At 33.6% G+C, this 15,690-nt stretch overlaps 2 protein-coding genes across 4 annotated transcripts in view; one reads left to right on the top strand and one right to left on the bottom strand.

The window, feature by feature from the left end:
* C9H12orf29 (chromosome 9 C12orf29 homolog) overlaps positions 1-2,335 on the top strand; it is a 32,857-nt gene extending 30,522 nt beyond the window's left edge. Inside the window, exon 8 of the mRNA XM_027593688.2 lies at positions 1,629-2,335. Within this exon, the coding sequence (XP_027449489.1) occupies positions 1,629-1,710 (82 nt within the window). The 3' untranslated portion in view covers positions 1,711-2,335. The remainder of the gene's footprint in view (positions 1-1,628) is intronic.
* The window catches only part of CEP290 (centrosomal protein 290), an 85,562-nt gene that overhangs the window by 18,494 nt on the left and 51,378 nt on the right, over positions 1-15,690 (bottom strand). For all 3 annotated transcript variants that reach the window (XM_027593663.2, XM_027593664.2, XM_027593662.2), the window contains 11 exons: positions 15,486-15,620; positions 14,239-14,505; positions 13,486-13,593; positions 12,635-12,834; positions 9,764-9,977; positions 8,680-8,817; positions 7,014-7,235; positions 6,561-6,683; positions 3,073-3,218; positions 2,362-2,517; positions 7-130 (listed from right to left, as the gene is read on the bottom strand). In XM_027593663.2, the coding sequence (XP_027449464.1) occupies positions 7-130; positions 2,362-2,517; positions 3,073-3,218; positions 6,561-6,683; positions 7,014-7,235; positions 8,680-8,817; positions 9,764-9,977; positions 12,635-12,834; positions 13,486-13,593; positions 14,239-14,505; positions 15,486-15,620 (1,833 nt within the window). The remainder of the gene's footprint in view (positions 1-6; positions 131-2,361; positions 2,518-3,072; positions 3,219-6,560; positions 6,684-7,013; positions 7,236-8,679; positions 8,818-9,763; positions 9,978-12,634; positions 12,835-13,485; positions 13,594-14,238; positions 14,506-15,485; positions 15,621-15,690) is intronic.

The following is a 15,690-nucleotide window of genomic DNA, read 5'->3' as shown; positions in this document are numbered from 1 at the left end:
ACTTACTGAAGTTCTAGAATATGCCCCCTTTGAAAACTGTTTTTCTAAAACATGAAGTTTTTCTTGGAGGTATCTATTTTGTAAACGTAAATCTTCTATGACAGAATCTCGAGGAAGAGCTTGGCGGGTCCTATGAGAAACAACAACAGACTCTTAACTATTCAAACTTCAACTCTCCACAGCTTTACTATATCAAAATACAGAAAAGAAAGAAAATATATATTAACACTGTATTTATTTGAAATTCCACAAAACTTGTAAACTTTACAAAAATCAGGACACGACTACTTATAGTATAAAGTGATCTTATACAGAGGATTAGCTGCAGGGCTCTTTTGAATGATGAGTTAACAAGTGTATTTTGATTTACAGAAATCATCTTTAAAGAATATGCATCTATTTATATGGAACTGTATAAGACAAATCAAAATAGCCACTATTTTTAAAACATAGAATTTAACTTCATAACATCTGTGTGCTTCTCGAGAAGCTCAAGGATTCAAAAAAGGCTCTTGGTGATGCCACGGAACAATCTGTTACTCCGAGTCTCATGTGCATGGCCTACCCTAACTGTCCAGGAGTCTACCTTTACTAAGGCAAAAAAATCTACTCTTACCCACACATGAAAGCTTCACCCCTGCCACTATGTCTCTGCTAGGGTTCTGCTCTCTTGGAATGTCCCTCCTCCCTTTAATATCTAGCTCTGATTCATTAAATTTAGAAATTCAAGTTGAACTGAGAAGGTAAGTTCCATCTTTTCTATCAAATCTTCTCCAATTACTTCAGCCCACACATATTCACATTATTAGAAAAACAAAAACAAAATACTCTAAAAGTATTAGGTTTCAAAACTAAAATATTTTGATCCTTGTGAAAACTGCAAAGGAGAAAAAAGGGTTTGATGTTGTTCTGAACATATGTTTAGATCAAGATAACCAAGGAAGGGAAGGAGCCACTGGTGGGATCAGATGTAACTATATAAGAGGTGTCAAAAGAAAGAATTCTTCAATCGCTTTTTTCTTCTTCATCACGGAAAGTTCTGAGGGATTTAAGAAACAACGATTTAGGAAAAAAGGAAAGGAATGTAGGCACTCAGGAGTGTTCCTTTAAAGGAGTTCACATTACATTAACACTGACGCAATCACAGGCATTAATAAAGCAATAATGGTATTTTTTGAAGATTAATAGAAAGGGGAAAAATATGATAAATTTAAGAACAGCAAGTATCCTCATATCCAAATATGACAGGTAGGTACCAGACTTTAAAAATGATCATTAAGATGATCTTGGATAGCTTGTCAAGTATTTAGTAGGGGAAGTGTCAGATTATATAAAACTAATTGAAGTTCATCTAAGAAGAAATGAATGAAACGTTATTACAGTTTCAGTTGTTAGGATATGATTTTATTTTGCTTTGCATGACTGATTATATCAGAAGACAGCTTGGAAAGGGGATGAAACAAAAAAATTTCAAAGGCTCTGCTAAAGAAATGGCACAGCACGTGGCAGGGGGTTGGTGTGGAGGGGGGGATCTGATTCTAGGTACGTGGAGTAAACATATCCAATCTTGTCTCTCCCAAATGCATGGAACAACTATTTGAAAACTTTGAAAAGTAAATATTTTACAGATTGGGACAGCATACCAGAATTACCTGTCAGCAAATGGGCAGTGATTTACCTCTCCTTTTCCTGTGGTCTTTCTTGGCCTGAATACAACATTGATTGAAAACTGAAGGTGAGTGTTAGTACTGAGGAAGAAAGCCCCAGATTTCGTTCGAAGTACCAAAAGGGGGAGCCCTAGGAAAACGGAAAGTATCAGGGAGATCACAGAAAGGGAGGAACTCAAGAAAGGGATCTTGTAAAGTTGTCTATGAACTTCTGGGCTCAGTGCTGAGCTGTGTGTGCACAGATCTAATCTTAGAGTAGCAAAGACTCAAGGAACTGAACTAACAAACCAAAGACAGCCCATGTACCAGACTTCCAAACTGGGAGGGGCACAGGCAGGACAGATCCATAGAGACTGGAAAGGCTTTGAAAACAAAACTGATACTAGAACCACAGCCCACAGAAAGCAGGTTGGAACTTGAGGCCTGAACCTATCCAGACTGACTGTCTGCTAAAACAAAATTATCCACATTTTCCATAGAATTTAACCAAGATCCAGAGTTTTACCACATAATATTCAGAAGTTCAAGAATACAGTCCAAAATTAGGTGGCATACAAAGAACCAGGAATATCTTAACTCACATGGGAAAAGACAACAGAACCCAAGCCTAAAGTAATACACATTCATTATATCAGTTACTATGGGTCAGTTTTCTTCATTATAACAGGTACCACATTTTCATGAAACAGCCTACCTCATATATGAAATGTCATTTTCTAAGTCAAGATTTCTCTTTTTCAATTCTTCCAACTCTTTTTCTGACTCCAAAGCTCGCACTCCCATAACTTGATCAACAGTAATGCCGGTTGTTTTTAGTTTCCTCTGCAAAGTAAGTTTCTCTTTGTCAGCTCTGTGGGATTTAATATAGCATCATGAAAATATATAATTCACTGTTTTGCGTTCAGTTTATTAAACCACAGCTTACTCAATTACAATACCAACATAAAAAAATTAGACCTTTCTGTATTTGCTATAAGTTAACTTATTTCAAAATTATAGGAACTCCATTTATAAATTGTTAAAATATTTATTTTTAAGATTTTATTTATTTGGGGGAGAGAGCACGCACACAAGCATGGGGGAGGGACAGAGGGAAAGGGAGAAGCAGACACCCCGCCAAGCAGGGAGCCAGATGCGGGACTCGATCCCAGGACCCTGGGATCATGACCTAAGCCGAAGGCAGACACTTAATCAACTGAGCCAGCCAGACACCCAAAGTGTTAAATACTTTTAAACACATTTTAAAGAAAACAAAAAGTGAACCATAGATAATAAATGATAATTAAAACTAGGAAATTTCTCAAGTATGATATCAAATATGTACTATCAGTTACGAAAAAAATGACAACTTCCAAATCAATTAAAGACTTTGCACATAATTAATTAGGCTTAAATTTAAACTCACTTGGCAAAAAGATCCTTCAAAGTATTCAACTGCTTTGTTAGAATATAGACTTCCCCCTCTTTTTCTTTCAACTTGTTTCTAATACCCTCTATTTTGGTTTGCCATTTTTTACCTTCTTCCCACCTAATTAATTCTTCTTTAGCACTCTGTAAACAATAACGAAGGAGAAAATTACCAATGTTTTTAACTTCAAGATTTATCAATTACAATTTACTAGAGCAATGGTAAATCAATAGAGAATATGTAAATACATTCATTTTGCTGTGTAACTTCTAGAATCTTTAGACATGCCAAGCTATTAGCAAAAATGCCATTCAGCTTAAGCGTTCTGTGTTCTATTACTTGACAGATGATATTCTAGGGAACAGTCTGGACTAATGCCAACAGACTTAGGAGTCTTTAAGATTCTAATAAAGCTGATCATGACCAAAGTAAGCTTCTAACAAAGAATGTATATGTACAAAGGACCAACTCAATTTTAACCAAAATAGCTATCTTCTAGCATCACAGCCCCTTCAAATTTTCAATGCACATGATTTCTCTTATTCAATAGATGTTTATATAGTGCTAATCATCTGCCAAATACTACTCTAGGCACTAGAAGTAGAAGCAATGAATAAACCAGAGAAAAAGCATTACAGTCTAATTTATGTTGGTTGGGTGGATTAGGGAAAGGGAGCAAAATATAGACAAAAAGAAAGAAAAAAATATTTTGTAGTAAGTTAGCTGGTGATAAGTGCTAAAAAAAAAAAAGAACAGTGAAGAGAATTAGCTAATGGCATTAGCAATGCTATTGGGTCATATAAACTGCCAATAGAATACATTTGTATCAGTCTGCATTTGTAGCTCTGAATTCCTATTAATGCTACAAGACTACTTCATGTTTTCTAGTGTAGTATGTCAGAGCATTTCCATATTGAAATATGAGAAATATCTATTATTTTTATGTTATTTTTTGTTTCACCTTTATATTTCATTTATAATGATTTTTTTGAAATTACACACATAGGTAGTTTCCAGTAACCATAAATTTCATATGGAATAGTACAGAGGATGTTATGAAACACTGTATTTATTACAAAAGGCAATGTTGGGGCTGAAAGAGTTAAAAGCCATAGTATAAAGTCAAATGCCCAACTAAGATAAGTTGCCTTTATCAAAACCGTCTTCTTTCACACTGGCCAATTTTTGCCTTATTTATTTAGGTAACAAGTATTCTTTTAAAAAATGTAAAAACTTCAGTGTTTGATCATTATTAATTTCTTTTTTTCCTGAATTTTGTGACTTCCAGAAATGTAAGTATTAGTTTGGGCATAATGGTATATAAGTAAATAATTCTGGAGTGCTTTGTAGGGATTGAGCAATTCTAACCATCTGACATTATCCTTTGAATTAAGACTGAGCAAAACAAGGCTGAAATAATTTAAAAATGAACCACAACAGCAAAGCAATAACAAAGGCAAATGTTACCAAGGATCTGTTCTAGACTGGGGGAGAAGAGAGGATGCAGAGAGAAGTTCTCTTTTCATATTTTCTGTACCAATAGCCGCTCAGGCATGGATTTCAGAATAATATAACTGTATTTTAAATTTTTCATTCATTTAACAAATACTGAGCATCTAATACATGCCAAGGACTGTTGTAGGTGATGGGGATACAACAATAAACAAAACAGGCAAAATTCCTGCCATTAAAGCTTATAGTCCAAAAGATGAACACACAGATAAGTAAATCTCTAGTATGTCAGATAATAATAAATGCTATGGGGAAAAGTATAGCAGCATAAGAAACAGGAATACAAGGCATGGGGGTGGGTTTTGGTATCTCATATAGATAGGCTATAAAGAGCTGACAGAAAAGGGTGTAGAAATTTCAATACAAAAGCATTTTTTGAATATAAAAACATTCATAAATTACAAATGCCCCATACTGTGGAATTTGAAATAATCCTTTCGCTAGATTCCTGGATACAAATTTGAATATTAGGGTTGCTCTTTGTGTTCGCTTTTCCTAATTAGTAATAATATCATACAGTGGTATTGACTGGATGGCTTACAAAAGACCTGCACATAATGTTTCATTCGATTGTCAAAATAATCTTGGGAAACTGGCAATGCAAGTTGTATCATTTCTATTTTCAGGAGAAATAAACTGAAACACAGGTTATGAGTCTAGGCAAAGCCACAAGGCTACTGAGGTATTCTGCTAGGAATCAGGTTAGGAACATTAAAGGCGGGGAGGCAGCAAAGAAAGCAATCTGGAAGAGTGAGGACATTTTTATCTTAGGATTTTTACCAGCAAAGCTTCTGACCGCAAGTATGTTGTGGTTCAATGTATACAAATGCAAATATTTTAATAAAAATTATACTAACATTGGTGAATTTCCATAGGTAAAATGAATTTTGGAATATACTCTATTGAGATATTTTAATTCCATTACTAATTTCTATTCAGTGGCATTAAAAATACTTTCCTTTTATGTTCATGTTATTGAAATTATTTTATAGATATTGAATATTTTCTGGGTAAATTTTACAAAAAAATTTTTCCTAATCTTAGCTCCTTTGTTGTGATTTTCTACAGGGGCAAACATTACTACTAACACCTATTTCCCAGGTCTCTCTTGATATTTCCAGTGTTACTGATACAAATCTTCAGTTTATTATTTGTAATAAATTATATGCATTTTAGCAAATTTTAGGGGATTTGATGGGATTGATAATTTCTGTTAGTAATTTTTATTACAAAATAGCTTACTAGTTAACCTGTTAGAAAATTTTAAGCAACTTTTCTCACATTTCAGAATCAATTTATGAGTAGTTTGGTTACTGATTACTACAAATATTGATTTTATTCCAAATCACTTTGTTTACCCTGAACTAACAGTCCAGTCTATGGAAGGATAAAAAGGACACATTTGGGTCAAGGTAGCAGACTAAAAATGCCCAACTTTCTTTCCCAAAATCAAAAGCACCAATTTATGTAAAAAATTAGGCTGGGGAGAAGTTGGACAGGGAAAGTGTGAGGGGATTTTAGAGGTAATAACAATGTCAGGAAGAGGACATTCTAGTAACTTCTGAGGAAGAGTTACATTATAGGAATATCCTGTAAATTCTTAAAGGACAGAAAGTTGTCTTAGACTTCTCTACATTATTCGATACATTTATAGTATGTATTAGGTCCTCAAATTAATACAGTTGATCTTCTGTTCATCAGTTATATAATTTAACTTAGTCTATCATTACCTTTTTTTTTAAAGATTTTACTTATTTATTTGAGAGAGAGAATGGGAGAGAGAGAGCATGAGAGGGGGGAGGCTCAGAGGGAGAAGCAGACTCCCCGCTGAGCAGGGAGCCCGATGCGGCACTCGATCCCGGACTCCAGGATCATGACCTGAGCTGAAAGCAGTCGCTTAACCAACTGAGCCACCCAGGTGCCCAAGTCTATCATTACCTTAAACATATTAATCAGTATGTTTCTTCACATACCTTTTCTTTCACAGGCTTTATTTCTGCCTCATCCACCTTTCTTTCCACTTGGCTTTCTAGCTTTTTAATTTTCTTTTGGAGTTCTTCAATTAAACTTTGTTTATTATCTATTAAAGGTTTCCCCTGAAATATAAGATGTATTTTTACATTTTACAAGTAAAAAACTATCAAACAAAATACACAATATTCCAATTACAGAAACTTTCCAAGGCTATAGCCATCTTTTCTAAATGCACTATTGATATAGAACATAGTAGCTACTTCTGCATTTTAAAAATAAACTACTCTAAAACGACAGATATGACAGAGGTCACTGAAGGAATTAGCTACCTTAAACAAAGTGATCTGAAAGCTAGTTTTAGCAAATAATATAGATGAAATTAAAAAGTGGGAATAAACCACTACCTATATATTTTAAATCAAAGACATTATCCCAATTAAATATAAAATCACCTGTAATCCACTGGTTAGTCTTTTAATTTGCCTTTTCAGTTCATCATTCTCTTGATCAATTCCATCTTTCTCTCTAAGCATTTTATTATAGGCTTTTTGTTTTTTTTGTAGTTCATTGGTTAAATCATTCAAATTATCAGTGAGTGAGTTTTCTCTGTTTTTGCTTGTTTTAAGAGCTTCTTTCAATTTTAAAAGATTTTCACTTAAATCGTCAATTTGTGACTGCAAGTAAAGAAAGGTTTAGTTCATAAGTCTTCATCAAATATCAACAATAAAACAATACATCTATTACTTAATAAAAAGGAAGTTTCAATCTAAATTTTTATTAAATTAAATTATTCTTAATACTTATTAAAAAGGTTTAGTTAATGATTATTAAATTAAAACTTATTAAAAATAAAGTTTCAATCTAAATTTTTACATTCATGGGGGAAAAACCCACTAACAACTTGATTTAATGCTGGCAATTTTGGAAACAATTCTAAGTAAAATGTTTCTTAATTCTATTAGGAAGAAGTAGTTAGTAATGATGTATCCTTTGCTAATCTCTAAGATGATAACATGAATACAGTCAAAACATTTATATTACAAAAACCACATGTTTTGTTTCAATATCCAAGTTTAGATATTTACTTGAATTACTCCTTAGTACATACTTCTGTACTTGAAAGTTTGAGCCCCACAGTGGGTGTAGAGATTACTAAACAAAAAAATAAATGAAAAACAAACAAACAAACAAGCCTAAGTACAATCCAGTCCCTACAGAGTTTAATGGTGGTGAAGAGGACATACAAATAAACTGAGTAAATCAAAATTATAAACATATAAAAAGTGGACTTTTCATTTTATGCAGAATGTACTACATGAAACTTTGTGTAAAGAAATTTAAAACTCATTATGAAACCTATATGTTTTGTAAAAAAATTTTAAATCACCACATCTAATGACTGGTCAGAAATGAAAACAAAGTACATTGCCAAAAAATAAATAAATAACTTAAAAAAAGGCTTCTGCTGAGTCAGGAAGCTCTATGGATTACATGTCAGGAACTATATAATCCCCCTAAATTATTTCAGGGAGAAAAAAAGGAAAGCTAATTAACTCATATTATAAACTAGCAAAAATTAGAAAATTCTGATAAAGCAAAAGAAAAACAAAACAATGAAATCTACACACCTATCTCACTTATCAACATAGAAACAAAAATTCTAAGTAAAATGTTTCTTAGTTCTATTAGAGAGAAGTAGTTAATAATGGCATATCCTTTCCTAATCTCTAAGATGATAATCAGAGTGAGTACAATAAAGATTCTTATTGTTCAAAACTGAGGGACGCCTGGGTGGCTCAGTCGGTTAAGTGGCTGCCTTCGGCCCGGGTCATGATCCCAGAGTCCTGGGATCGAGTTCCAAATCAGGCTCCTTGCTCAGCAGGGAGCCTGCTTCTCCCTCTCTCTCCCTCTGCTTGTGATCTGTCAAATAAATAAAATCTCTAAAAAAAAAACCCAACCCCCCCCAAAAAAACCCAAAAATGAATATATATATATCCACCAATAATTCATTAGAATAACTTCCCTATTCATTATCAAAATTACTATATGTCAAAGTGGATCCTCTTCCAATAGCAATTATAAGGTATTTTGTTATATTGATGCATGTGTTAGGTTCACCTTTAGTTCTTTAGTATGTCGATCAACAATTTGTTGAACATTGAGATTTGCCTCTTTCTGAGAAGTTGCAGAAATAATACGTTCTTCTGCTGCTGCTGTCATTTCTGCCCGGAGTTCCAAAAGTGCTCGACTAAGTGCCTGAAAATTATAACATATGTACTTTTTAAGAAATTAGTATTTTATACGAGCAACATGTAATACAAAAAATTAACATGCTTTGTTACTTTTAACTCTTTCCTAAAATACCATGTGTTTATGCAAACATAATTCACAACCTAACAGTCCAAATTTTTCAAATGAATTTCCTTTAGTAATTGCATTCAGTTCTTTCCAAATTGAGTGTGAGAGACTTCAAAATCTTGACAATAGTAATTTTGAGAACCCAGCATTAAATCAAGACATTTATATTATAAAAACCACGTTTTGTTTCAATATCCAAGTTTAGATATTTATTTGAATTACTCAGTACATACTTCTGTGTGAAATTAATTGAATTTATACAGACAAGGAAAATTATAGGATTAGAAAAAAGGCTTAAAATTTGCCAGTAAATTTCCTAAGCTAGCACAGAAAAACAGCAGCACCTTCTAAATCAATTGAGTATATCAAATCTGAGATAAGCTTTAAAAACTAATACATTAGATAATCCACTGACCAACTGCTTCTCAAAAAACTATCTCTGTGACCTCCTTCTTTAAACTTTCCTCCTGTCATATCTCCCTCCTGCTCCCCAAAATTGTTCAATTATTCAAATTGTTCAAAATAACCTTAGTAGCATAAAATCCCAGTTAGAAAAGGAGAGAAAATAATAGGATTAAGATTTCCCCTTATTTCCTATTGATAACTCACAAATCAAACTGATGACAGCATAAAAAAATTTGGACTATATCTGTACTTAAAAACACCACCAAATGGCTATTAAAATAAATTATCTTGAAAAATTCTGCTTAACAGCATAAGACAAAGCTCATACTTTTATTACAACAGAGAGATATATGCTATCATCTTTTACAAGTCTTCTCTAAAAGCAATCTATTACCACATATATTTCCTAAATATTGGTAATAACTCTGTTGTTACTCACTTTTTGTTGTTTCTCTTTCAAGGCTAACTGGCTCTTTAGCCGTTCTACTAGATTTCTCATTGTAGTTGTTGGAGCTCTTGAATTTGCTTCTTTTTGAGCCTGAAGTTCAGATTTTAAACTCTGTGACTCCTTTTGTGAGTGGGCCAGAAGACACCTTAAATCCTCGACTTCTGCTTTCACTTTTTTCACTTCATCTGCATGGTTTTCTTGGAGCCTAACGTAAGCAAACGTATGTATTTAATGGAGTGGTTGCTGCAATTAATACTTTGATACAAATTTTATAAAGAGCAAATGTTTGGTCCTAAGTATCCTTACAACCTAAGTCTTGATTCAAATCAAAACAAGAACAATTCTTTGTTCACATCATTTAACTCTTAAACTTAACATAAAATAGACTTTTCCTTTTAGTTTGTCTACTACTGTTGACAACGATCACATGAAGTAATTTTGTGGCTCTAGACAATATAATGAACAAAATTGCACTTTAAATACTACGTCTCCTGCAAGCTGTACCAAAAACTGAGGTTACCTCAAATAATCAAATTACGAAAATAGGAGGTTTTAGTAAAGAAAACACACAGATCTAGGATTTCCTAAGGCACATTAAAATACACGTATCAATGTGCACACTGAGAATAAAAGTATAATTTTAGCGAGCATGACATGATAAGGTAGAAAACAATGACTCAAGTATTTTATGTGGCAAAAATTTATATATACAAGGTAATTTCAAAGGATGGTTATTTTCTACACCCAGAAATTATATTCAAAAGCACAAGCAATTTTATATACCAAAACATGACAGAAACTTACTACACCAAAAATAACATTTCATGTATAAAATTTAATACAATGGGGAAAATTAGATTGAAAAGATACCAAATAGGGCGCCTGGGTGGCTCAGTCAGTTAAGCATGGGATTCTTGATTTGGGCTCAGGTCATGATCTCAGGGTCATGAGATCGAGCCCCATATCAGGCTCTGTGCTGGGCGTGGAGCCTGCTTAAGCTTCTCTCTCTCTCTCTCTCCCGCTGCCTACCACCCCACCCCCCACCCTGCCCGTGCTTGGGTGCAGGTGCACTTTCTCTCACGCGCACGTGCAAAAATAATAATAATAAAAGAAAAGATACCAAATACTATTGCTGATTCTCTTTTCTTTTAGAGAATAATTTCTTAAAGTGGTACCTTCTTAATAAAGCAAAAGTATTAATTTTATCAGAGATATATTGGATAAGTAGGTTAAGAATAAAAAGTTCTACTAACAACTTCAGAGCTGGAATGGAATTATAAAGTCAAGTAGTTCAACTTTCCCCTTTTTTCAGATAAGAAACTGAGGTCCAGAGAGACAGCTCTGTTAGGTAGTAGCCAGACAAGAGCTGTGGAAGGAACGCCCTCAGATAGAGTCCCAAGTCCCTGAAGGGGAATAATAGAGATGTGAGCTGGGGCAAGGATGGTGATAATAATAAAAAAACAAAACAAAACAAAGCAAAACAAAAAAAGTTACACATTATAAGCCCAGGAGCTCAACATCCTGACTTTGTGGCTTCCAAGGCCTTGGGCCTGACAGATCACAAGCCACAGGTGCAGAACCTGTGCTCTCTCCTTCCACCTCTTCCCAGAGTAACCCCTAGACTCACTATAATGTATTTGCACTGTGGGCGCAGCTTCCCCCCAACCCCCTTGAGAAGGACTGCTAAGATGGTTCTGGTACAAACCTTGTAGAGTCAAAAACTCCTCCTCCCAACCTGCAGGGTTTTCCCAAATGACCGGAAGTGGCCTCCATTACAGACCACCCCGCTTATGTCACAGCAATTCCAAGCCCAGAGAAACCCAATAATATCATTTCAAAACAACCTAGGGGAACACGCCCGTTCTCCCACTTTCACTTTAATAAACTGCTTTGTGCTTGCTACTTTCCTTCTGGCAGTCTTTATTCAAGCGCTGATCCCCGTGCAAATATCTTCTTTTTTTTTTTTTTTTAAAGATTTTATTTATTTATTCATGAGAGACAGAAAGAGAGAGAGAGAGAGGCAGAGGGAGAAGCAGACTCCCAAGGAGCAGGGAGCCCGATGCGGGACCCGATCCCAGGACTTTGGGATCATGACCTGAGCCGAAGGCAGACGCTTAACCATCTGAGCCACCCAGGCGCCCCGTGCAAATATCTTCTCATGGGGAATCCCAGGATGGAGACCTCCACTCACACAATGCAGACACTCTCATTCCTAACAGTTCTACAGTGAATACAAAATACATGAACTATAAACCTATTTTAGGTTTAAAATCTATATTCTGATAAATTGGTTGAGCAATATTTAGTTGCTCTCTCTAATACAGAGAATGAATCTACTGTCACTATGATTAATTAACAGAATAATTTTTTCATTCAAGTATTTACTGAACCTCTATTATGTGCTAGAAACTGTTACAGGTATGTAAACAAAAGTTTTTATATTTATATATTACTTTACAATTTTCAAATTACTCTCACATACAGTATCATTTGCCCTCCATAAAGGAGCCAGGGTAACTACTGTCATTTCCATTTTATAGATGATGAAACAGGATGCTTTAATTAAAGAGGTTAAAAACGAGATTCTAGAACAAGCATCTTGAGCTGGCTCTTGGGCCAGACTGACTAGATTCAAATCATGGCTTTTTCATCTCCTCTTAAGGTATGTTACTGAGCATGCCTGTGGCCTACTTCCTATATGAAAAATGGGGAGAATAAACTATGTCATAGTCCTGAGGATAAAAATGGGATAATATCCATAAAGTTTTTAGAACAGTGCATGATGCAGCAAATGCTTACATTTGTCCTCACGACATCATTATTACCATTTGCCTATTTTTATAATACATTCCTAAAACTTACCTTAATTTGATATTTGCAAATTCTTTGATTTTTAATTCAGTGATTTCTTTTTGTCTCTCTAAATCTTGAGATACTTTTTTTAGTTTGACCAAAAGTGAGGAGAGAGAATCATCTTGTTCTGCTACTGTCTGTTCCATCTCAGCCAGACGAATAAAATGTTTGTTGGTTGGAACTGGAGTAGGGGATTGTTTTATTAAATCCTAGGAAAAATGAATAAATTAGCCATGAGCATGTATGACTCAATACCATACTTATTCCATAATTTTAATTTGCCTCCTCAGATGATCAAAATACAGTATCTAATCTAAAATTTAATGATATTTAATAGCCAATGACAAGACAGGAAATAGAGATCCTATTCTTTGTATTACCAGCATTGAGCAAAGCACCTCTGTGTAGTGGATGATCAATAAATGTTGACTGAATTCATGAGGTAAGGCTCAAGAATGCCAAGATTTGCATGTTAGAAGATGAAAGATAGGCCCTTTCACACATACAGAAGACAAAGATTAAAGGAAGCAAGTATGAACTGAATTCAGAACATGAAAAGTGGTTAGATATTGGTAAACTTACAATGAACACAACTTGAAAAGAAAGACTGAGGTCACATCATGCAAGGTTTTGAGTACATGGCTAAGGAATATAAACATGATTTTGTAGGCAGCAGTGAGCTACTAAAGATGTGGATATAGGGAGAAAAATGATCAGAGCTGTGTTTTTAGAAGATTATTCTAACAACAAAGGTAGAATGGCTTCTATTCCAAAAAAAAAAAAACAAAAGAAAACATGAGAGTTAAATTTACAATTATGTGGTCTCAAAAATCATTAAAAAATAGAACAAAGAATCTTACCCAAGCTGTTTGTTTGAATTTATTGAGTGAACTATCAGACTGTAGTTCTAATTTATGATGAAGAATATGAAGGTCTTCCTCATGCTTCTTAACAATTTCTCTTTGCTCCTGTTTATAGCAAATCAAAACTGCATCTTAAATTATGACTTAAGTAAATTCACATTCTAAAGATCTTAAATATTTTATTAACTTTAACCTTACAAAATCCCTATGGGATAGGGAAGGAACAATATCTGCATACACATACACACACACCAGTATGCATTCCCCTAGTACATGTTCAAACTGATAAATCCAGCCTTAAATCACAACTTATTCTTAATATTAGAATAATATGTATCCATCACCTTTTAACTTGTTTCTAGTAAGTTTTTTAAATATTAGATTTTCCCATCAACGTTCTAGCAAATTGGATTGTCAATGACAATGACAATGACTACTAGTGTGATAGATTTCATTCTAACTTGTTGCCTCAATCTTTACCTATAAACTCAACTGATATTTTTCAAAATCATAACAGTTGCACCATGACAGCTATTCCTGGTTTAGTTAGTCCATGAGAGAAAGACAGACATATACAAACTGCCAGTTTTACTGACAGATCTGTAATCCAATCATGTGAAAGGAAAAATTCTGAAATAGAATCATTTGAAAGCAAGAAACGAATTACCAATTCAGGACAGAATAATATTTGGCATTTGACTAAAAAACATGGTAATAAATAAAACAGCATAGCATAATATAATAACATACCTCTCTGGCTTTTTCCAGAAGATGTTGATACTTCTTTAACACTTCTTCCTTTTGATTTAACCTTGCTTGCATATTTGCAATGGTCTGCTGAGCAATTTTCAGTGTGTGATGTGATTTTGGCTCTATCTCTTTTCTGCCTAGCTCAGCTATCAGCTTTTCACGTTCTGCAGTGGCAGGCAATCGAAGCCTCAGTTCATTGATTACTTGGTCTCTTGACAGAATATTTTGCTCTGCTAACCGTAGAGCAGATTCTTTTTCTTTTAGTTTCTGCAGTGATCGAATTATAATAAAATTATTAAAGTATATTTTTTCTTTTAAAAATGCTTCATCTGAATTTTGGTCAGATTAATTATAAGCAAAAAAAAGGAGTTTCATTTTATTTTTCACATCATACTTATATTGACGATACTATATTGATATTAATAAGGTTATATTTCTTATATTTCCATGTGACAGCAGTTATCTGCACCCATGTTTTATTTATTTAGAAGACTATTGCATGTGTTATAAACTTCACTGTTATGATGAAAATAAAATTTAATTAAGGTACTTTATTTAGCTCTTATAGTTTTAGAACTAGAAATGTGTGGTGATACTAGATTTAGAAAGGAAATGTAATAAATCATTCCTTTTATTTTGGCCCACCCATTGACTATCAGAGCCCTAGAAGAGTAGTCCATAGAAGTCAGCTGAATATAAAAATTGGAACTTTAGTGGCCTAAGTCAATGAATCACCATTATAAAATATGTAGTTTATTAAAATAAAACAGGAAAAATGTTTACTCTTCAATAGGATTAAGGCAGATATTTTAAATCAAGTAACTCAGTGGCAGTTCACATAAATGTCAAATCTTACAATTGCTGAAAAAAAATCTTAGGTTTCCTCAATTGATTAAAAATGGACAATTTTACTTAAAAATTTTAAAATGCATTTATAGTGTTTAAATGTAAATGAAAATGAAAATCATCTTTATATTATTTTCTGTAAGTATAATGTAAGTATAATAATGCTTATTACTACTGATCAGTGTGCCCAAAAGTGATAAGTAGTGATTAAATGGGCAGTAAATTCAAATTAGCCATATCTGCTGTTCTTTACTGGCTATTAAAAATATTAGAGTAGAAAAGGAGATTGGAATTAGCAACAGATTCATAATTCTATGCTTCACCTCTGTTAGAAAATATTTAGAAAATTCCACAAACATATCCAATAACACACAAATAAAAATGCAAATCCTTCTAATTACCTCTTCTAGTGATTTACAAGTTGCCCGTGTTTCTAGGATTATTCGAACATTCTCCTTAATTTTTCTTAGAGCAATCTCAAGTTGATTTGGAAGGGGCAAACTAGGATCTGGCATCGATCCTGTAGCTTCTTCAAACTATTAAGAAATAGCATTTTTTGAAAAAAAAAAAAAGCAGTTACATCATTAAGAACAATAGTATTACAAC

Source organism: Zalophus californianus, chromosome 9 (genome assembly GCF_009762305.2).
Source record: "Zalophus californianus isolate mZalCal1 chromosome 9, mZalCal1.pri.v2, whole genome shotgun sequence".
Taxonomy (NCBI): Eukaryota; Metazoa; Chordata; class Mammalia; order Carnivora; family Otariidae; genus Zalophus; species Zalophus californianus.
This window is presented reverse-complemented; position numbering and strand designations above follow the sequence as displayed.